The 23,312-nt window shown below is 40.7% G+C and overlaps 2 protein-coding genes across 3 annotated transcripts; one reads left to right on the top strand and one right to left on the bottom strand.

The window, feature by feature from the left end:
• Nucleotides 1–205: 205 nt before the first annotated feature.
• Nucleotides 206–6,176, bottom strand: waca (WW domain containing adaptor with coiled-coil a). Of its 2 annotated transcripts, none has more exons than XM_085939556.1 (13): nucleotides 5,785–6,176; nucleotides 5,609–5,639; nucleotides 4,821–5,013; nucleotides 4,600–4,691; nucleotides 4,055–4,170; nucleotides 3,869–3,978; nucleotides 3,523–3,774; nucleotides 3,318–3,440; nucleotides 3,048–3,196; nucleotides 2,703–2,827; nucleotides 1,878–2,073; nucleotides 1,682–1,809; nucleotides 206–1,599 (listed from the first exon to the last, which is right to left on the bottom strand). In XM_085939556.1, exons 1-13 carry the CDS (start codon nucleotides 5,823–5,825, stop codon nucleotides 1,530–1,532), a joined length of 1,626 nt encoding a protein of 541 aa, XP_085795682.1. In that variant the 5' UTR covers nucleotides 5,826–6,176; the 3' UTR covers nucleotides 206–1,529. The 2 variants fall into 2 exon arrangements, with proteins under 2 accessions (XP_085795682.1, XP_085795681.1); XM_085939555.1 differs by having other exon boundaries at nucleotides 3,048–3,199; nucleotides 5,785–6,172.
• Nucleotides 6,177–6,951: 775 nt separating this feature from the next.
• On the top strand, nucleotides 6,952–18,770 carry mpp7a (MAGUK p55 scaffold protein 7a). Its single transcript, XM_085939347.1, has 17 exons — nucleotides 6,952–7,251; nucleotides 13,516–13,669; nucleotides 13,737–13,855; nucleotides 13,912–13,989; nucleotides 14,070–14,150; nucleotides 14,278–14,409; nucleotides 14,530–14,611; nucleotides 14,721–14,806; nucleotides 14,901–14,975; nucleotides 15,041–15,237; nucleotides 15,319–15,383; nucleotides 16,437–16,607; nucleotides 16,671–16,751; nucleotides 16,874–16,967; nucleotides 17,049–17,157; nucleotides 17,230–17,373; nucleotides 17,461–18,770. The coding sequence occupies exons 2-17, from the start codon at nucleotides 13,633–13,635 to the stop codon at nucleotides 17,638–17,640; spliced, it is 1,731 nt and encodes a 576-aa protein (XP_085795473.1). The 5' UTR covers nucleotides 6,952–7,251; nucleotides 13,516–13,632; the 3' UTR covers nucleotides 17,641–18,770.
• Nucleotides 18,771–23,312: the final 4,542 nt, after the last annotated feature.

Genomic DNA, 23,312 nt, shown 5'->3' with positions numbered 1-23,312 from the left:
TAAGACTACATAAGCCTGAAGAGCCATATTTTATTACATATGACATATACTTCAAGAAACAATATACAAACCAATAATGTGGTCACTTTTACTCAATGGTGGTAGTAAAGTTCAGTTTTAGGTGAAGCGTACTGGAGCAAAACATCGCAGCTTGGATATTCTGATTCAACAGTGGAGGGCAAACAATAATAAGAATGGGACATGCTTGTTGAATATCTTTTCATTTATTTTTGTTATATTTAGTCAAACAGAAGGTCAAAAAAAAAAAAAAAAAGCCAACAGGAAAGGGACGTGTAGGCGAACGAGACTTTCAACAAGGCACTACTAGCGTCATATCAAAGCAAACCCAACACTCCAATAAAATAAGCGGGGCTCTCTTTATCTTAACATATTTACTAACATACATACAATTCACATTTGAACCTTGTGACCGACCACACACACACACACACACACTTCTGCCCAAACCTACCTGTTTGCTTCTTGTCCCTTCCTAGAGTGCAAATCAAAGTGTAGATCTCTACAACTCTTTATAAATAAACCCTTTGAATGTTGTCCACTTTGACTGTACAATGGAATGAACCTGCATCTCAAAAGGGAAAATATATATATTTAAAAAAAAAAAAAAAAAACCTTGGAGGATGTGGCAGAACCAGGCTGAAGCCAGTCAAGGGATGTGGGAATGTATTGTAAGCAACTTTCCCATTGATGATTTTTGATTTGATCTATTTGGAATCACACAGCCACACACCGCCAGGCACTATTTCATCACGACTGGGAGATGCAGGGCCACCACAAGCTGCAAACACACCACCCGATTATTCGGAGCAGTTGTGTTGGACTTAGCTAGAAGGGGATGTTTCACCATGCCTGAGTGCACTTCACCCCAAAAGGGTTGGGGGGGTGGGGGGGTCATGAGTTCATTTGAGGTTTGAGGAGGAAAGGAAAAACGATACCAGTGTTATTCTGTATAAGCTCGGCTTCTGTGGAAAGGTGCTCTCTTGAAAGCTTGAGACTGTCTGCGAATGTCTGGCGCAAACGCTCGCCGATCAGTGAGATATCGGCTTAAGATCCTTCTGGGATTGACGAACGGACAACGGGAAGCTGCGGACGAGTTCACGCAAAGGAAAGAATGTCGCTGCCTCGGCGCTGATTAGATGTCAAAAGCTTTTGATAGACACGGCTTTCCATGGCTTCATTCTACAAAATATATTTACAACATAGATAACATCTACAAGAAATCTACATTTTTTTTTTTTTAAACAAAGCAGAATTGTGAATCACCCCTCCTCTCCAAACAGCTTATCCTTTCCTTCTTCCTCGGCTCGTTACGGCCCGAACGGTCCAAAGCTAACCCAACGACGGCTCCTGTGTGCACGTGTGAAGATGGGCCTCAAGAGAAACCGAACCGCCGCTCTGCCTCTGGCTTCCAGCTATGTGCAATGGGTCTCCCGCCTACTGTACCTTTTTTTTTTTCCCTTCCTTTAACCATCCTCAAAACGCCCGCTTCGATTTGAGACAAGAAGTTCTCAGACCATGAAAGAATTCTGGTTCTTCAATTTTTCAAGTTCTTTGATTTGCTGTCTTAGAAACAGTATCCTGTGAGAGGAAGAAGTTCAGAAGAGAAATGTCATGCATGCATTTGCACAGCGTAGGACTCGCTCGCTTGTGCGCTTCTTACCTTTGCTCGCGCAGTGTGGCTTGAATCTCGCTGACTCGGACCAAGGAACGCAGGTTTTTGAGCTCGGTGCAGTTCTCGGACATGCAAATGCTGCCCATGGTGTGAGCCTCTTCGCGTAATCTTGATGCCTGCAGTTTATCAATTCCTTCATAACATGAATCCGATGTATCGTATTTGCACAGCGGCGGCTACAAACCTGTTTCTCTGCGTGTTCAGCAGGCCAACCTTGAACATGCTTGATGAGATTCTCGTTGAAGTGAGCAGCGAGGGTGGGTGTGAAGGAGCAGGAGGGCCGGGTTGTCGAGGAAGTGGACGCAGCGGAGGCAGACGTGGGGGTGGCATTGCTGCCGGGCGCCACGTGGTTTGGACCTGGTGAGGGACTCCTCTGACTGCTGCGGTCGACAACAGAAGCACAGAAAAGCCTCAAATTAGGGGCGCAATTATACGGGACTGGTGGGAAGAAAAAAAATTACACCGTCATTAACTTCCCTTTATATCCTCTTGATATTGTGTATCAATTATGTCAAAATACTTCATCGTAAATGGGTCTACAATTAAGCGTCAACCCGAGAAAATAAGCAGCGTACATGACGATGCACCGTTCTGCAACTCAAGCTGCAGACACAGCTCCATTGACTTGAATGAAATAACTACTACCCAGGCTACACAAATACTGCTAATTAGCCATAATGCATTCACAACATGACATAAAAAGTGTTACTTTACGTTCAGTAACGGTGCTACGAAAATACAGAACGACTCAACCACATTTCCACTAACGACCAGCAGATGGAGACAAAGACCACACATTGCCAGGAGACAGTGACTCCAGCCAGCATTTTGTGTCAACAAAAGTCCCAAATGTGAAAAACAGTCTTTTTTTTCCTTCACAATTTCAGAATGCTCATGCAGATAAATACATTAAAATGTGTTGTTTGTGTTGTAAAATTCTGATGCTTCTCTGCATCACGGGCAATCAAACAACACGCCATCAATTATGTCGACGTCGAGGCGCTCGTACCTTTGCCGCTGGAGGGTGCGTGGTGACGCTGTGCTAGCATCATGAGTGTGCTGTTTATCGCTGGGGAGCGGCTGCTGGCCTATCTGCTGCGGGTGACATGACTGCTTGACTGCTGGCGAGCTCACCTAGAGAACAATCACCAAATGTGCAGTATGATGATTTGAAGCTGAACTGGTCTAATTGATCAATTCTGATTTTACACATCAATTTTTTTGCTTATGATTTTTTCATTCCCAATTGATGTTTACAAACATTTACAGCAGACGTATGAAACAAGCTTGCAAGTAACTCGATGAGCAGCAACAAGCAGAGACAAGACGCAACAGTCGACTCTTATCTGCTAACCTTTGACAGCGAGATGCCCGCCTGTGTGCCGAGGAGGGGTTTGAGGGGACCGGCATTGGTTTGCGGCGTGCTGATGCGAGGAGAAACATAGGATCTGGGCGATGACGCATCTGACGTTAGCGACATCGGCGACTGGTTTGACTGCTGAGCTGCTAATGACAAAAAAGAAAGCGTGAAGGCGGAGTGCCTTTTTTTTCCGCATCACAATTTTTTTGGCCCTTTGAATAAAAATCAACATTTTTGTACCGCTTCCCCACAGGTTTCTCTTACCTTGGCTAGACAGTTGAGCCGCTTGAGAGAGAATCGTAGTAATATTGAAAGGTGACGGTCCAGCAGTAAGGAGCTTATGAAGCATTGACTGTAACGAAGCTTGCGTGACAGCAGCTGTCAGAACTAAACAAAGGAAAACAAGCGTTTGTACACTAGTAAAAAAAAAAAAAAAAAACAACAACAATACTCTCGCCTGCTTACGCACCTTCGTTTATTTTTGACATGTCCATGCTGGCATTATTGAGCTGCAGGGCAGTCTGAAGTGCAGGAAGAAGCTGGCGTAACAAGGTGGGGTCTTGGAGAAGCGGTGGCGCGGGGGACTGCAGGACCGGAGAGACGGGGACGGTGGAGGAGGACGACGTCCCCGGCGTTCCCGAAGAGGGGTTCGAGCTCCCTGAGCCGGAAGACGATGACTGCGTCGCCTGAGTCGTCGTGGGTTTCGTCGTGGGCGCTGACTCTAAACCGAAAGCGAGGTTGATGTTGTCACTGTTTTGCTGAACTACGCATCCATGAAAACATTTGACAAGCAGACACGCTCGTGTGATTCTTACTTGCTGCTGAGAAACCAGGGGGCACCGATGTCTGCAGTCTGTAGTCCCTGTCCTTGGGAAAACTGTTGACAACTGCTGTCTGTTTTGTTGTTTCTTTTTGACGCTGCTCTCTGCCAATTATGAGCGCATATATCCACAATCGTAAATAAATGTCGACACATTCAAACGCTTTGGTGGATCGGCTACCTCTCAAGCCATTCCTTGGGTTTCTCCCACTGGGACACCTCTGTTCGACAGTTGTAATAGTATTTCTTCCCAGATGAGCTGATGTGTTCCGACCAGTCATCACCTGGTTCGTGGGTCTGAGGAAAAAAAGAGATGTCGGGAAAAGGTTCTATCTGACAACAGCCATCTGATGCAAGAGGCTGCAATGACATTTGAAATAGACGCCGAGCTGGGTTTGGAATTCAAGTTAAGGCTCATCCAATGAGTTAAACAAAGACTACCACCAGAAAGACTACAATGTTTCGTTTTTATTTCTATATTTTCATGAAATGTTCTTTCTTTATATTGTTAAATTTTGATTTCGATCTCCCCAAATGCTCATAAAAAAAACCACAGTCAAACCGAGACCACTTAGATACATGCATTTTATCACATCTAGTTCAATTTGTGAAGCCAACAGGGTGATAAATGACGCGGAACGCGAGCACACAAACACACGACAGTTGCGATCATCAAGAAACAATCCAAGCAGTTGTTCTTCATCAAATCTACCAGAGGCTACTTACTGTGTCAGAGGCTTTGCTAGGGTTTGAATGTGAGTTGGAACTTTGAACGCTACTGTGGTTATGAGAATTTTCATGTGGCGAAGAACTGGTCCCTGCAATACAAAAATAAAGATAACTTCATCTTAGTTTTGTGTTTCACTTATTTGATGATTGAACATTTCTTGTACAATCTCTTCCAAGCGAACGAGTTGTCCACTTCAAATTTAAACTGCTTCTATCACCTCCATCGCGATCCCTGGCCCTGTGAGCGTGGACAGCCTTTGCTCTGCTGTGTCCTGTGCTGTCACTGTGTTTGTTTTCTGGGCTGTCAGACCTCCGAAGCACTTTGCAGGGAGGGGTGACATCCGAGTGGTCTCGCATCTTTTCATGTCTGTGATCCCCTCCTGGATGGCTCTTGGATGAATATTTGAGAGTCTGAAGTAAAAACAATTAACATGCATCACACATTGTCAGGGGGACTAATCATCAAGTATTAACTAGAAACCTTCATGATCAGGTGTATCAGCCTATAAATCTCATACTTGTATATTGAACTACTAATATTATCACTCGTGTCAACGTGAGAGGACGAAAATAACAGTTCGAGATTGCGACGTAGTATGACGTATGAAGTGTGGTCTTGTTGCTTAAAATTGAATTGTATACTTTTAACATTACCTTTAGCTATACATGTTTGGAATGTTGAAAGGTTACAAATTGCCAGATAGATTAATAATTGCGGTCAGGCCTTAAACAGATTGGCTAGCAGGCAAGCTAACAAGCTAACAGCTTGAACTGCTATAAAACTCGCCTGAATTTTTCCACTCAGGGACAGGCTGCAATTAATGCAATAACTATGCATTATGGTTATCTGTCGGTGGTCTGCATAGAGTAATGTTGCAGTCGCAATTCCAAACAAATGTATACTTTTCACTTTTCCGCACCGACTGCGGCCTGTTGAGCTCCCCAGAAGCCTGAACCGGAGTTTCCATTTTAAGCTGCTAGCAAGCTACGCTTAGCTTCCAAGTACCTGATAGGGCTGAGAATCTCTTCGGTCGCACCTGCAATAAGAAGGAAAGAACATGTCAACGTTGAGGAATGAATCAAAATGTACACGTAACTTTCCAGACACTTGTTTTGGTTTCAGTAAAAATGGCGGATTGTCAAGCGTTGGAAAATGTTAAGTAGCGTCAAAAATATATTTACCCATCGCCGAGTCTCGGTTGTTTCCTCGCATACATTACCATCAATGCCGTGTTAGTGTGTTTAGAGTGGGGATGTGAAAGACTAATGACGGCACTGTATTTTTCTCGCTAATTCGGCAAGCCGAAATGGTCAATTTCAGCCTAGCCTGGTAGGTATTTTGATGCTATAGGCAGCGGTGGTTGGAAAGAACGCCCTCCTTCACTCAGTCCATTTCCCGCACAGCAGTTGTGGTTCTCCGGATCACACGATAAAACGTAGCAGTGCGGTGCTAGCCGGGTTGCCAGATATTACAAATGGACGCAACTCCAGGATAATTCAATATAAAGTATCGCACACTCAAAACGTGCATTTGTGAATGCCCAAAGTGTCGCACACAGTGTGTTTATAGTTTGGAGGATATCTTATAAATTAGCCATATTGAACGTTGCAGCGTTTAAGCATAATGAAGGGAGCCACTGTTCAAACTTGGCAACCCAACCAGGAAGTGTGTGCTTCCCCTCTCAAATACTGCACACTCTTGAGCGAAAGCTTTGTCAAAATCATAAAATTGTTCATATTTGCAATTTGGTAACCAAGGTTAATAATTTCCAGGCATAAGATGTCGTTACACCTTTCTATATTGAACAGTTACTTCTTGTTATGCACTGCCGTCTAGCGGCCAATTTGTGATATTGCAGCAATAGTTCCTTAGATACCGCTGTCATTCCACACTCAAACAGTGATGACATAAATTCATTGTAGAAAAAGGTAAAGGGTCATTTATTAGATTAAAAAATAGAACACTTCCTCTTGCCTACATTTATTCCTTCATTCATTTCTTCACACGGCCTTTAGAGGGAGCCATCTTACCGCATTTAACCAGTTTCAAACTCAAAACAATATCACTCTTTATATAGAGCACGACTATACGCATCAAAAGACAATTAATCAAGACAATTAATCATATAATTGATACGTCATTGTCATTACTGAAAACAAATATCATATAACATTTTTATGAATGCATCATAGTGCGCTCGTGTAATTGCCTTGGATTGGCTGTACAATGCACCAATGAAAACAAAGCATTTAGGTAAACAATCCACCTTTTAAAGGCATAGGCCAATGAACGAACGGAGGGGCGGTCCCTGGTGTCATCCCCCTCTGTCGATACAGACTGCAGATCAGCGTGTGTTTCCCTGTGTTCAACACTTAACATAGTGTCTAAACAGACAAACTGCTTCCAAATCAGCAACTGATATATAATTGTATTCTTGGAGCGTCTCACGGCCAAGAACGAACGATTTGGAAGCTATTTTTTTTTTTGCAGATACAAGCGTTGCACAGTTGTGGTAAAAGCAGTTATGAAGAACCGGAGCGCATTTTTTTAAAGTGCAAACTGAAAACGTTTAGATTCCTAATCAAAAGAATGGTTGGACTCTACTGAGGCTTAGCGAAACCCCATTCGGCTCCGATCTCAAATGCAAAGTAAGTATAGTAAGCATTATATGTACATTCTATTATGATCGTAATAGTCAAAGTCATTTATGTTTGTGTTGTTTTGGAAATGCAATCACTTGACACGGACTGAATTTATTTTTAATGCAAATAAAATCGCTATTCACGCGGACCGCTCCTGTCACCTTTTTAACAAGTTTCATTTCATTTATAAATGCTACAACATGACTTAGATCACAAGTCAAACGTCCACTCACAAGCTTTTTTTTTGGCCTTTATATCAGCTTTTAATGCGTCAGATGACCATATGCTGTCATAACAAAGAAAACAAACACACCCCTTAATGCGCACACATATACAAGCAACAATAAACAGGGTAGAAAGAAAAAGGTTCTTTCCAAAAAGTAATTCTGCCAAGCAAAGTCAAGTGTAGTAACTGGAGCATGACACGCCAAACCACAAGTGCTGAAAACACTTGGTCAGCCTTCCCCGCATCCCAACTCAGTCATTTACATACTTTCAGTTCGTATGTAATAATTAAACAGAATCCATGCGGGTTTGTCTTACACCATTTTTACAGTTTTGTCTGATGGTGTAATACGGAATAAACCAGATATTTATCTCCATTGAATAATTTTCCAATCCTTTGAATCAACATTCTTCAGTCATAACGTACAGGTATCAAATGTTTACAGTGTTACCCAACTCTGACTGGAATTTTTATAATTGGTATATGAAGATATGACAATTGCTTGTTGCTTTGAAAACCTGACATGGGTGTTATTGTCTCATTAGCGTTGATGATGGGAATTTTTCAGAAGCAGGATGATGCTCAAGTTTCGCGTCATGTTTTGGATGTCTCTACAGGTTTACAGCTTCCCGACATTGCTCACATTCCAAAGGTTTTACTCCCAGTTTGGAGGGTCACTAACTTGTCCGATTGATATGTGGGAATGCAGAATTCTATGACGAGGTTTCAGATTCTGCAGGAATGCGTGCAGAAGTACAGAAGTGAGGGAAAAGACCGATTGTGAAGTGGGTTGCTCAGATGGCAGCCTTTCTCCAAGTCTTATTTGCACCATGCTGTACAGTAAGTATTTTATTGCATTAACATCGTAAACAGTCCTAAAATAGCTTGCCCCACTTATCATCGCTGTTTTTTCTAGTTGGAGTGATACGCTCGAGAAGCTGGACACATATCTTCCTGTTGATTGAAAGATTTGGGATTTGATATTAGACAGTTCCATCCGTGGGACTCTCCCATTCATAGAACATAATTCCTTCGTTCAACTATTTACTGTTTTTCGTCTTCATTCACTCATCCGTTCAGTTACCCATCCTGCTTAATCGCCGTATTACTCAATGGTATAACTAATCCCCGATGCGAGTCCACAATGAGCCTACTCCCACTGAGGGACAGAGAGATTAATGTACGGTAATGTTCTCGGCAGGGTCACGGTGAAAGAACAACACTGGTAGCGATGCCTTAGCCAGCCTCAAAGAGGTGTCGGGTTCCTGCCAGTGCCACACTATGCCTCCATGTTGTTTTGAAAAGGACTCACAAAGAAGACATCGATATTATTTTTTTTAGCTCCAAGTTAAATTGCAATTATTTCACAATCAGAGGTATGTTCAATTTATGTACAATTCGATATCAATATCCTGTCGAAGACTAGTACACGTGATTTGACAACAGAGTGCTCTAGTGGAAAAACATGGAACAAAATTGGGCAATCTTGGCCCCACAATAAACAGCGAAGATCAAAGTAACTGAACAAAACAGACAATCTTTGTAGGTTGGGTGCTTTATGATTCATTCATGAAGACCAAGAGGCCTTCCAAACAGTGCCGATTTGTCTGAGGGCCCTTTTCATTAGTGCTCGGCGTTTCCTCCGTCAGCAGAAACTCCTCCATGGCCGCATCTCAAGGATTGACGTGTTGCTTTTTGAACAACTTTTTTTCCTTTTATAATAACTGAAGACTTTGTGGAACTGTCTCAGCAGACAGCTGGCTCCTTCCTCTTTTATATTGTCTTACCTCACCACTAATTATAAGTAGCCCAATGGATGCATCTTCAAGTGGAGAGTTTTTTTTTGGGGGCTGTAGTGGAATTAGTGTGATATATATAAGTTAGTAAGATCATTTAGGTTGTCTGTAATAATGTGAAGTTTGATCTTGTAATGAAATGGATATATTTGGCAGGGTGGAGATGAGGTTAAGCCAAATACTTCATTTATAATACATTGTACAGATTTAAGGATCACACATTCTTTGTAGACAGAATAAGAAAATAAAATGATTAGGCAAAAAAAAAATAATCCAGACAAAATAATCGTTTTCGGAATCAAAGTCTTTGACTACCCTGAAAAACCTTAAGGCAATTTCCCAGCGCAGTTTGCGTAACAATTTCAATATTCTGCCTTCATCTGCCCCCCGCCCTAACTGTAAAATATTTTGACAAGCTGTTGTCTCGTCTTGTTTAAACCCATCATTATCAAGCCCCTTCTGGCACCTATTGAATAGTGTCTCATTGAAACCAGTATTTATTTCTCCCCCTAAGACACACTTGCCTTGGTAGAGGCGTGTTGGGTTACAACTGCTTCGAAAGAGAAATAAATAGATCATAACAAACTATTTTCTTGCCCAAAAATCCAATTTATTTCAGAGGGACAGCCATGAGTATTTATGTTCTTATCAAAGCTCTGACACTGTCACTTATGTCAAACAAATAAACCCCAGCAATGGTGTTAGAAATGCCGTCGCGTCTCCACGCTCACCTGCAAGCATCGACGCAGTGTCAATCAAACCATTGAGTATTTCAAAATGTTCTGTCACCGCCAAAGGTTGCTTCTAGGTCAACAGTGCTTTATGGAGTGTGGGAAATGTATCTGTAGTTCAGAGTGACGTAGCCAGCTGCAGCCATAAACTTCACCAGTGAATGAGTTGTGTGTAATGAAGTATTCAGCCGCTTACTGTTTGGATCCTTGTCAGAAATAAACAAGTATCGCTGCTGGAGCTGTCAGCTAAGTGTGTCGGACAGGTCAAGTGAGGTCAAAGCGGCATATTCTGTTTTCTACATATGAACCCCATCATGTCTTGAAAATGTGTTCCTATGGAAACAGGAATTTTGCAGAATCATGGGTACCTAAAGTATGTGGCTGTATTGTTGTGAGTCTCATTTATTTGGTTGTTGACTCATTAATGAGACACCATAGTCACAAATAGACTTCCACCAACTTCAGATGAATTGGAGTGACTGAGTTTGAGCTCATTGTTAGACCTCAGTCACCCCAAAACCTTATGTTAGTCATTTTGATTTGGGGGTGTAATTCAGGGATACACAATTGTCACATTGTTGTTTTTTTCCGTGCCAACTCTCAATTTCCTAGCAACCCATGTAAAGCCCATGCAAATGATTAGGGATACCAGGAAATGGGGTTACGCACACATTCAACCTTGCTTTGAGTTTATCATGCCCACTTCATGGAAAGGTGGTGGAATGTGTTAATTGGTGTGCGAACAGACAGAGGCCTTCTGTTGCAGACATGAGCTGATAAAATATTCTGTTTCCTGCCTTTCATGCCATTGGGTCATCCTGTGTCTTTTTTTTTTTACACTACCCATTTCCTTGCCTTTTCTCTTATACTGTATCGTGTTTTGACCCGTTCCACACGTTATCATCAACAAGCGTAAACTTCAAACATCATAAAATATCATGTCTCTTGGCCCTCAAACCAAAGATAACACTTGCTGACATTTCCTGGTGGTGGAAAGGATGGAAGGGAAACGGAGTGGATGTTGAAATAGGTCAGGGGAACCTACTACTTGAGCAATCACGTAGCAGCACTCAGGCGAGGTTGAACAGTATGTGGTGGGTTGCTATGGACATAAATTAGCTTCCGATATGCTGCATTTATGAGGGACCCTCTATTGTTGCCCATCTGTGTCCGGGTGTTTTGAAAAGGTCAGGTCTGGGTCATGATGCTTTTGTTATAATTCTCTTCAGGATCATGCGTCCGGATGGGGGTGGTTTCGCAATACATGGGGTAGAGGCAATTTTAATATTTGAGATTAGTGAGATTTACCTGCTGCTCTCTTCTCATCCCGCATTGCTGCACAAATCCACTATGCTCTGATTAATGTCACGATGAAGCGTAGAGTATTTTGACAATGCCGATAATCTGAAATAAAGCGGAGAAACACAGCACATTTTTACATTCGAATATGATTTAATGCACTGCATTACTATCCATGTATATGTCCTCATTTGAGAACAAGTACGCCCCCCCCCCCCTCACATTTTATGTCTGGGATGAATGAAATTGGCCATTAATTCTCCAACAACCCGTCATGCTAATGTAAGCGAGAGAGGAATGTGTGAGTGGTGACTGACACTGACTGTGGCCTTCTCTGGGTCAGCCAGAGACAAAGAGCTGCTGTTCTTGTATGAAAACCAAAAGAAAGACATGGGCCAGGAGAAGGAGAGTAGGTGTAAAACAAGGATGTTGTGGATCATAAACACATTTCTCTTTGAGTGGCACATTGCCCTTCTGTATTTCCTCCCCGACCACAAACTACTCCCATCCATTCTCTAAAAAATGTCATTGTGACATAAAATTATCCAATTTTAATTGATAATTAAATAATTTCCAGTTTATTTTATCTAAAATTCAATGTTATTTATAATACATTTTCTAAACATTTTTAAATGAAGTTTTCATTCAAAAGACATATTTTACTATGATTCCATTCATTCACTGTAGTAAAGTGCTTTCTTATTGTGACAGCTCCGCCTAGCGGTCATTTTAGTTTCTACATATTACGCAATCCAGTATGTTTACCTTATTTTAGTAGTGTTTACCATATTACACAATACAGTATGTTTACTTCAGTCTTTAGGTACATAGTATTTGTCAATTGTTTGACACACAAGCAGAAAAATAGGACTTGAACATCTCACGTATCTATCTAACCTCCTCAATACAGATTGCAAACCACTGAAAATAAAATTTGGATGAACTGTAGTTATCTCCATATTTGTGATCACAATAAAATTTGAATAAGAGTAAACAGAGGTGCAGGCCTTTTGTGAGAAGAACTTGCCTTTCAGGTCTGATCAGGTGAGCAGATGCACCCGGTGGGCAGGCCACTTCCCGTATGGGAGGATTTTGTTTTCATGTACTGTAAGTTGAGTGGGAGTGCCCGCACATGCGTGTCGAAGCTTCATTTTCATTTGCAGGAAGAACATGATCGGGTAGGTGTTCTTTTTGTACCTGCTAATTTACTTTTCCTGATTGTTATCCTGTTTGTATTTGTATGTTCCCTTCATCGAATATCTGCCATCAATTCTTTTGGACTCACTTGTTTTTTTATTGTGTTCTCACAGTTGACCTGATTGATCTTGTGTTGCATTATTGTAACACACCTCCTTCTGTGACCGCAGAATCTTGTTACGCCAGTGTAACATTGATACATTATTTATTCCTGTGTCTTATGTCAGACCTTGTAAGAAGTGCTGTTCAGCTAACATAAAAATCATATATTGTTATTATTATTATTTTTTTGGGAGGATTGATGGTGATTTTTCACAGTATGTTTCAATCTTTGTCCAAGTTGTTCTGGCAGTTGCTTTGTTGTAAAAAAAATCCACTAGATGGCGGTAGAACCTTTTTAAGACCAAGAAGAGCATGTCAGACAGGTGTATCCATCCAGCAGGCACATGGAAAGTGTCTCTATACTGCTGACCTTTGACCCCCTTTTTTCCCCCTACCGAGCCATGTTTCTTTATGTCCATCTTTTATTAACCTTTCTGGCCTTTTAAATTTTCATTTTGCCATTGAATGGCTTGGAAAAATATTTATAGTATCGGCCATCTGCTCATATTACCTTGCGTTGTTTACATAATGATGACAGATGATGTCTTCAACCCAGCCATTGTCTGGTTTTCAAACACTTAATGCCTCAGATCCTCTATTTAGTGCAACCTTCTAATTACCTCCGGCATCTACTGAAATGTACCGTGACTATAAGCACAAGGTTTTCCTTCCCTCAATAAACCAGACATGCAACATGTTTCATGTCTAGTTGGCTGACTACTTCTATCAAGTGTCACGTTTGTACACACATTACCTAACCATTGATAGAAATACAAACGAGGAACAAGGACGTCTCGGGAAACATCCGAGATCCAATAACGCTGGACTAAAAATACGCAAACGATACCCTGGAGATATTTTAAACATGTTAACAGCTATTGCACAGCCTGTCATTATACTGGAAATTCTCCTCTTGCAGGTTTCCATGGCATAAAACCTGTCCGCAAATGCAGTTGGTCTTTGGGGGGAGCTGCTGAGGAACTCACAACCGTGTTGCCATTTTCCGCAACCCGAGGGGAGGTAATTGGCAGCAGCCATGCCCGCCCTGACCGCCGGAACGGGCCACGAGCCAGGTACTGACCAAAATCTCAACGTTTCTTAACTGTATGTAAGTTTCACCTCTACTTTGGGTACTTCCAGGGCTGTATGAGTTGCTAGCGGCGTTACCGTCAAAACTGAAGCCTCATGCCGGCCACCCTGAGGAAAACACTTTCCTCCAGGGCATGTTTGGGGAGAAAAGCCTCCATTCACTCTTCAAGGTAAATGAACTCATTTCTGGTGCTTTGTCCCTCATCAACACAAGCGCTTCTTTCAGATTCATGATCGGCTGCAGCATTATGAAGAGAGCAAACCCACGCCTGTCTCGAATGATGCTGCAAGTCTGTGTACTCAAGTAAGTGTCAAGTCAAGTGAATGTCTTTAAAATGTTAGTCCCCAGAAAAACGTCTATAAATGAAGATATTTTTTTTTCAGTTGTCCGAGGAGCTTCCAGGGAAATCAACTTCAAGTGAAGTCAGTGAACTTCTCAAGCTATTGGCTGAGCCGCACTTGAAGGTGAAGATTTTCCCTCGAAGCTCACGAGCCAAACGTTGACTTTTGCTTATTGTGACATTCCTGCTATAACTCACAACAAAGAAGAAAAAAATCTATTCTCATGCTATTTCTTCACCTTTTCTTCTAGAACTTTCTGTCAGTCCATGATGTGGTTGCACAGAAAAAATATGACCCTGAACTTCCTCCAATGCCCGAAGACCTCAACGATGATGAGGATTCTGTGAAAATCATAAGACTGGTTAAAAACAAGGAGCCCCTCGTAAGTTAGCCCATTTGAAACCTTCTTTAATCCCAAAGTTTGATTTGTAGGACTTTTGCTGCTGTTTAAATTGAATTATTTTAACATGCGCTAGCAAAATATGAAACCCCTTTTTCATAGGGAGCTACAATCAAGCAAGATGATTTCACTGGAGCCATCCTTGTGGCCCGAATCATGAAAGGAGGGGCAGCAGACAGAAGTGGTTCGTTTTTTTTATGTACTTTTCAAGAATGTGCTTTTTTTTATTGCGATATTATAAGCATAAAAATGACATTTGAGTGTCTAGCCTGTAATTTATTTTTGTGTAACAGGCCTTATTCACGTTGGGGACGAGCTGAAGGAGGTCAATGGAATCCCCGTGGATGACAAGCAACCAGAGGAAATTATTCGTATTCTGGTATAACATTTTTTTTTTTTTTTTTTTTGGGCCTCCAATTAGAATTGTATTAGCCAAATAACCCACACTATATATTGTCTCTTCTAATATTCAGGCTCAGTCACAAGGGGCCATTACCTTCAAAGTTGTTCCTGGGCTCAAGGAGGACGTATTAACCAAGGAGCCAAAGGTTAAATGATTATCATCTCCTGTCATTTAAGAAGCCACTAATTTGCTTCTCACTTCTCTGTTCAGATGTTTGTGAGGGCACTCTTTGACTATGACCCAAAAGACGACAAAGCCATCCCGTGTCAGGAGGCCGGACTCGCCTTCAAAAAGGGTTCCATTCTTCAGATCATGAGCCAAGATGACACAACCTGGTGGCAGGCCAAACATGAAGGGGACGCGAACCCCCGCGCTGGCTTAATCCCGTCCAAACACTTTCAAGAGAGGTGAGAAGTCACTACACACCCTGAATACGCTCTTGAATGTTTTTTAAACCCGCTCTGATCATGTGACTGTCTATTTTACAGGAGACTTGCTTTGCAAAGTCCTGCTGCAATTCGCCCGATCCATAGGTCTTCAATTCGACGATCCAGTAGGTTTTTATTGCCACTCGAAAAAAAAATAAAAAAATAGAAGCAACTTTTTAGAAACAATGACTTTGGGAGTTGGAGGTATTTTTGTTTGTTTGTTAGTAAAATGACACTTTTTCCGGGCTTTTAATAGTATATTTTGCTTTTTCAAGATGATGTGGCTGTAGATTGTGGTAGGTGTTTTCTTCTCTTTTTTTCCCCTTAAATCTTTTCTCGTGTTCAATTTGAAACTCGACTGGGTTTTTTTTTCGCTAACCTCCTCAATTTCATTTCTTGCTTCATTTGCTGTTTCTCACAGTTGAGGAAATTGAAGGTACAACTCAATTAACATCTCTCATTGAATAGGCTTTGAATTATGAGCGTATTAGAGTGGTCATGCACTTTGATTTTATTTTAATGTAATCTAAAACTAATGTTTTTCACATCTCCCTTTATTTTTTTTGCTAGAAACTCCCTCAACTAAATATTTATCAATAGAGCATTAACAGCAAAATACCTGATATTCATTTGGATTAATTCATTCCAATATTAAGCCTGATATTTATTGCCTCCAAACATTGTGTGCGTTCCTTTAAAAAAAAAAAGAGCAGGGTCCCTATTTCTATCCCCTCTGATTTTTCTCTTCCAATACGATAATACAACTCTTCTGGTCCCTCCTTTCTTCCTTTTTTTTCATCACCAGAGGATGCTGACTTTATTAGCGGACCCCGTTTAGGTGAGAACTGTATTTTTCTCTTCTCTTCCTGGAATCTTTTACTTTTTTTCATCTCATTAATAACTTCAGTCGAAATCTTGAAATGACTTCAAAAGTGTTACAAATTTTATGACCAATCAAAATATTTGCTTATTCGATCAAATCAAGGTTTATATAATGTTACGTGGAGCACTATTATGTTTTTATTCACTTTTGGATGTTATTGGTCACATGTTGTATTTTTTTTTGGGGGGGGGCGGGGTCACACTAAAAATACGGTCCTTGATTCATCTCGGCTTTATAATTTAATTAAAAAAAAAAAATTGTTCCTTTTTTTTTTCTTTCTATTTGTTGACAATAGTTGGGTTCAGAAGAAGCTTCCGTCTCAGCAGGAAAGACAGGAAAACCAACAAGTCCATGTACGAGTGTAAGAAGAGTGAAATTTACGATACAGCCGACGTTCCCACTTACGAAGAGGTCACGAAATACCAGAGGCAAGCTAGAGCTAAACACCGACTGGTGGTCCTAGTTGGTAAGTAGCGTGCTGGTCGACACAAATAATCAAATTGGGGCTCATCTCGGGACCTTTCTGCAGGACCGAGTGGAGTAGGCTTGAATGAGCTGAAGAGGAAACTTTTGATTTCTGATCCACAGCACTTCAGTGTAACCATCCCACGTACGTTGACTTTATTCAATTTTCAACTTATTCATATTTTCAATAGTGAGTGACTGCTCGTGGTTTCAGATTCTAATATTTGAGCTGATCGACTCTCTCGTAAAATTTTGTCTCTCCCTCAGACACAAGTCGGCCCAAGAAGAACCTGGAGAACGACGGTGTGGAATATCATTTTATCTCAAAACAGCTCTTTGAGACGGATATTCACAACAATAAGTAATCAAACGTCCTTTTACGTAGCAAATCGGAACTCTCTGTTTATTATTCCTGAGATGTTCTTTCCGTCTCACCTATCAGGTTCATCGAGTTCGGCGAGTACAAAGGGAATTACTACGGGACAAGTTTAGACTCAATACGGTCGGTCCTTTCCAAGAACAAAGTGTGTCTATTGGACCTGCAGCCTCATGTAAGCGGTCCAAAAAAATTCCCCTCTACCATTTGTTCGGCCGTGTACTTCAAGTTTTCTTTGTCTTTCCAGACATTAAAGCACCTGCGGACAGCAGAGTTTAAACCGTTTGTAGTTTTTGTGAAGCCTCCTACGATTGAGAGATTGAGGGAGACCAGGATTAACGCTAAAGTCATTTCAAGGAAGGATGAGAAGGAATCCGCTAAATCATTTACAGTGAGTCCAGAATACATAGATGAAACATAAACCTGATTTGATTTTTTTTTTCTAAATGACAATTTAATGTCTTTATTTTCACACCAGGAACAGGATTTTCAAGAGATGGTGACAAGCGCCCAGACAATGGAAAAGCAATATGGGCATCTATTTGAGAAGGTCATCGTCAACGATAACCTCACAGAGGCCTTTGGGGAGCTACGTGTGGCACTCAAGAAAGTGGAGATGGACACACAATGGGTTCCCGTTAGCTGGACTCACTCTTGAGATCTACACATGAAGCTTTTTTTTTTTTTTTTTTTGCAAGATTGCGAAATGAGCCTAAACTGTCACATTTATCAGCAAACTTGCCAAGCACTGCCAACCAGAAGCCTTTCTTCAGCGTCTTTAAAAAGATGAGACTCTTAGAAACCAAAAGAACTGAAATATTTCTTCTTGGTTTGACAACATACTACATGTCTTTAAAAAAAATGCAAGGGAAATGGGGTTGTTTGAGCTCTCCTGTCTTACTATATTTTTATGCAATGTCCACTTCAAAACATTGTTTGGTACATTCTCATAAAGGGCAGTACATGTTGAATTTTGATGGAAAAAAAAAGTAATATATTTTCTAATACTTTTTTGATTTTTTGTAACATTTTATATGCACATCAAACATCTTTAGAACACGATTTGAATTGCATTATTTTCCACCCACAATCCATTTTCAGAGATTCGAGCCACTCCTGACTGCATTCATTTTTCTTATAAATAACCTCAATGCAGAAAAAAAATTGACCTTTTACGAGTGGAGTAACTTTCAAAGATTGAAGTTGATACTTGGAGACATATCTATAATTCGTACAAGTGAATGTTGTCATCTTACAAATTATTTGAACAAGTAGCATTTTTGTCTCTCATCAGTTAGTTTTTAAAATAGGCTGTGCTTCCATGGACTTCCTCCCACAATCCCATTGAAGACTGAGAAAATATGTCAATATTGTATGAGTGCAAAAAAAATGAGTGCATTTTATGCGACATCTTACTACTTTTAAAAAGTTCAACTAAACTCGGGTTACAGATTGTTTACAGCCTTTGTGCTAAGCTATCTAGCTTTTGATCATAGTTTTGGTGTACATTTTATTTTTTTTAACAGGGTCAGCATCCCCACATGTATGTAAGGGATTTTTTTTTTTGGTACTTATTTATTCTTATCGAGGTTTTCCTTCTGTTATAGGTGTAAAATGAAACAATTTAAAGTTACATTTCCATACTGCCCTGTTGGACCTGCATCAGTTCTTAATATTTGTACATCTACATTCATAATCAAAACCGTACACACGGGAAAAACATCTCTCGCCATAGACATATTTCTCATTCTACTGGGTAAAGGCTACATTTTTGTATTAAAAAGAAAATCCAACTTTTCAAAGCCTCTCTTGATGTTTTTGCAAGCAGTTCTAAATTGACAGTGTCAATCCGAGAGTCTACATTCCTTGCTCTTAACTGATTCCATTAGGTTTTTTTTTAGACTTGAATGCATCCTAATTATTTTTGCCACTTGAACAAATTCTAACTTTAACCCTCTTACTCCGCATCCTCAGCCAAGCGAGACGGCGCTTTTTGAGCGAAGCAGCCAGATCCCTCGTAAATCATCACGCAGGCATCTGTTAGTGAGAAGCTGCGTGGCACGCGCCTGAAAACACAGCCCCTGTCCTCCATTTAATAGGAATGGACGTGGTGACATTTTTGGCAGTGGCGTGTTGAGGCAGGAGGAAGACATTATTCGACAATGTGTTTTTCCACAGGAGAACCCCCACCAAATGGTGAACATTAGGGGGGGATATTTAATTTACTTTTTTTTTCCCCCCTTGAAGCTTGTATTTCCATTGCAAAAATGTCACGTCAATGAACAGTGGCCTTCGGGCCGCAGTTGAATATTCTGCAATTATGCACGAACCGCAAAAATGGAAGGGCCACTGTTTACTTATGTGTAAATTAATATTCTCCTTAGCCACATTTAAATACAATTATTTATTCATGTGGTTGTGTGCTGTAATTGTAGAGTACAGTCTGATGGTATGATTGTATGAGGATACACAATATTGACATAAATGAATTGTAATACATATTTTGCATACTTAGTAAATTTTCCTTATCTACTCTACAGGAAGGAAGCAGTCGGTTTACTTTTTCAGGTTCAGTGCTTCCTGTCTTAGTAAAAATTGCCACTAGATGGTATTAGAGTCTTTTCAAACTTTCAAATTGGCATCAGGCAATTGTCATGAGGCCACCTTGCAAAATTGTCCCAACTGACCCTTTACTTTTTTGGGGATATAATCTGAATTGGACACGGCCGAAGATTTTTACAGAAGCGTATGTTTCTTTAAAGTTGACTTTTATGATCGCTGTCGGGATTGTAAAAACATCCCAGGTGTTCATCGCTGGACACTGGAAAGCTTCCCGAGTGGAAAAAAATCATTTATCACACTGGGCACTAGGTAGATATTCATTTTTTTTGCATCAAGCTAACAAGCCACATTGTGTTTGTCATGTATGATATAAGAATTCCCCTCAGTTCAACTTTTTGGGGCAGGCTTACAAAAACAACAACGAGATGACTTTTTCCAGTAAATAACAGAGGAAAAGTTTTTGAAAAAAAAAATACTTTTCTAAATCAAAGACAGGTTTTGGAGGGCAGAGATTGATGGATAAAGTATGTGTTCATTTCTTTGCAAGAATTTGAACCATATTTATTGAAGCCTGGAAATTTAGCAAAGACAAAAGTGGAAAAGCCAGACCACCAATTACGATTAGAGTCATTTTCAAGCAATTACCTCAAGGGCTCGTGTTTCCAAACAAAACATTTTAAGGGTTGTGTGTCTTTTCTTGATGATGCTGTGCGGCTTTGTGCAGGTGCAAAGATTAGTGTTTACATTTAAAAAAAATAAAAAATAAAATAGGAGTGGTGCATAGCACTGCTGACACGCAATCAAATGTTCTGGGCTTGAATCTCGCTGTAATTTAGAACAGATAAAGGCATTGATTGGGAATCCCTTTTTTTTTATGATTAATTATGGATAACCAACTTCCACAAAGTCTTAACTCTTTCTCCTTATACTTGTAAAAGCTTCTATGCCCTTTTAATAACCTTATTAAAGAAACATTGTTTTTCCAAAGTGTACCTGCATGTTCTATCAAAGTTAAGTGCCCCAGCACAGCACTTAAAGCGGAGCGCAGCTGTGGAGGAGATGAGCTACGTTCACACGAAACACTGCGTATGGATTGCTTTTGATGGGAGAATGATTTCACCAGATCTGCTAATAACTTCCTGGCTGCGTGTTTGTGCGTTGAGGATTTATGCCGTATTTTAAGCGTGACCATCGCATCCTTGCTCTAAGACATTATGAGCATAGCGGTATTTTTCTCTGTTTGTGTTTCACAATGACATTTGTTCCATTCTAATTTCAAGAATCCTGAGCATCTTTACCCAGATGTTTTGGAGTTTTGTCGGAGACTCAAGGGAAACCTGGGGACGGGTGTTGCCAGCAGTCTCTGTACTGGACACATTGATGCAGAACCAAAAGCCAAAGATTTGTTGCCATTGGACGAGCTCCTCATTTCCACTTAACATCAGGAGTGAAATTTCCACTTGATTTTTTTTTTTTTTTTTCCAGAGAAAAAAAATGGAAGGAGTATTATGTGTGACTTATTTGTTGGACCACAATGCAATCACCCACAGTTCAGTCATTTATTGTCTAGCACTGACTGGAACACGACTTTTCTCAGTAGGAGGTTCAAGTGGAGGATTTACCATGTGTCATATATACAATATGTCATAAACATGAAGATATCATTGTTTGGCTTTATTTTAATTGTTGTTTCTTGGGGGCTGTGATTTGCAATGCTAATTGCGGTGGATTTATAATTTGTCATCTCCTGTTTAACAATCTAAAATATGTCATGTATATATCATGAGGATTAATTTAAAATGACATGTAGTGCAATTTTTAACCAAGAATTACACCCTCTCCTGCCAAGTTATTTATTATTCGAGAGCAAACTACCGATGGCGGAAACTGTAGCGAATCCGGACTAGTCGACCTGCAGTCCAATGCACAAACCATTAATTTTTTTTTTTTTTTTTTTGCAGTTCATCTCCCACACAGTCCAGAGACTGATCGGATATTCTGTCATGAACTCTGTTCTGTGTGCTACACCTGAGTGATGTTAAATCCCATCTGTCCCACCCACAGCCTGTGGAGACGGACAAAACTGTTTCGGCATATGTGTGGGAATCAATTTGACCGGAAATGTTCGAACCATGAGTTTCTGTTTTTGTCATGGTGTTTTTTTTTTTTTTTTGATGAGCCCATTCTTCCCGTGTACATTACAGTGACCGGATCGACATTGTGTTACCTCCAATTGATTGACACAATGTGAGAGAGGTCATAGGTTAAAATTAGCGACGAAACACATCGCCGGTCAAAATTTGCATTGTAAATTTGTTTTTGTTAGATTAGTCCCTGTAATTTGTTCGTCTTTCTGTTCTCCAGGAAAGCCTCCGAGGTTGTTGACCAGGGGAAAGTAGCAATTAGAATCATGTTTAATGTCGTTCATTGTCTGGGATTTTTCCGAGCGTGTGTTACATTCAAGAAAATCTGTGGGAAACACTGTTATTTTCTCAGTCTGATTGGGCTTGAAAGGGGAAGTGCCGTTTGGCGTTTAAAGCGGTTACTTTGTGTCGGAAGTTTTTTCACTTCATAAGATTTTGATGTACAACATCGCGACGGTCGCGGGGAACTCTGGGTTGGGCCGCTCCAGTTGTAGCCACAACAAAACATCGCGGTCACTGCGAGCCAAGCCATTCGCTTCACACGGCCTCCACACGATGGATCCAGAATAGTCCAGGCAAAACAAATCAACTCAATCGTGGACCAGCCCAGCACGAAACAAGTTGGCCCTCTCTTTGGTGGTGAGGATTTGGCTCAGTCTTCCTGTCTTTTCTTTCCCTTTTATAATTTTTATTTCTGTATCGGACATGCTTTCCAATGTTACAAATCTATGCACGTTTCCCTTCATTTGAACCTGGATTTATTTCTTGGTCCACTATTTATAATGTGCTCACACAGAGTGGTTACTACCACATGGTTATTTGCTTGGCTCATTCTCTTCTCCTTTTTGTCGCACGACCAATCTTATATTTAATTTGAACTTAGAGAAGTTCTCGATCCCTTTACAGCTTTTTCTGTTATTTGAAACTTACTGACCCCACCGTCACATTGTTTCCGATGGGCACAAACAAAGTTATTTACCTGTTCCCCAGCACAAAAGTAAGAGGAACTGACATCACGAAGATCCTAAAAAGCCCAAAGAGAACATACAGTTTTTTTTTCTTCTCCTTCCTACTCGCATATTAGCACTCCCAATGGTAATGACATTACCTTGTATCTTCCCACTCACTTCCTACATCCATCTTTAAATCTTTTATTAATACATTTTGCGAGATCTTCTGTAGGGAAATCTGCAAACGACCATGGGGACCATCTGACCTCAGGCAGGCTTGCTTAAGCCAGAAAGTTGGGTTTAAAGTAATGAGGATCCCAGATTCAGTCGCCGAATAATCACATAATGCCGATGAGATCGTCACTTTGCTTAAGCAGTTTTATTTTAACTTAATAAGCAGGAAATGAATCCACGTTGTTGGATGAGGATTGCTGTCACCAAGCTGTAATGCTAAATATGCATATACTACAATTTTGGGGTTGGGTCATGTGACTTTCACAAGTGGCACTGTGATGTCATTTTCAGTGGACAGCAAGTAGCAAAAAGGCCGCTGGATCTTGATGATGCTTCATGAAAATGTCATTATTCAATCTAGCACCTGCTAGATATTTTTTCGATCTATGTTAGGAGCTGCGGAATCTTTGGCCGAGGAAGCTTGAATGCTGAGATGAACA

The sequence above is a fragment of the Syngnathus leptorhynchus genome, chromosome 19, assembly GCF_054491065.1.
Source record: "Syngnathus leptorhynchus isolate UIUO chromosome 19, UIUO_Slep, whole genome shotgun sequence".
Lineage (NCBI taxonomy): Eukaryota > Metazoa > Chordata > Actinopteri > Syngnathiformes > Syngnathidae > Syngnathus > Syngnathus leptorhynchus.
The sequence above is the reverse complement of the archived record's forward strand: the minus strand, read 5'-3'. Positions and strand labels throughout refer to the sequence as shown.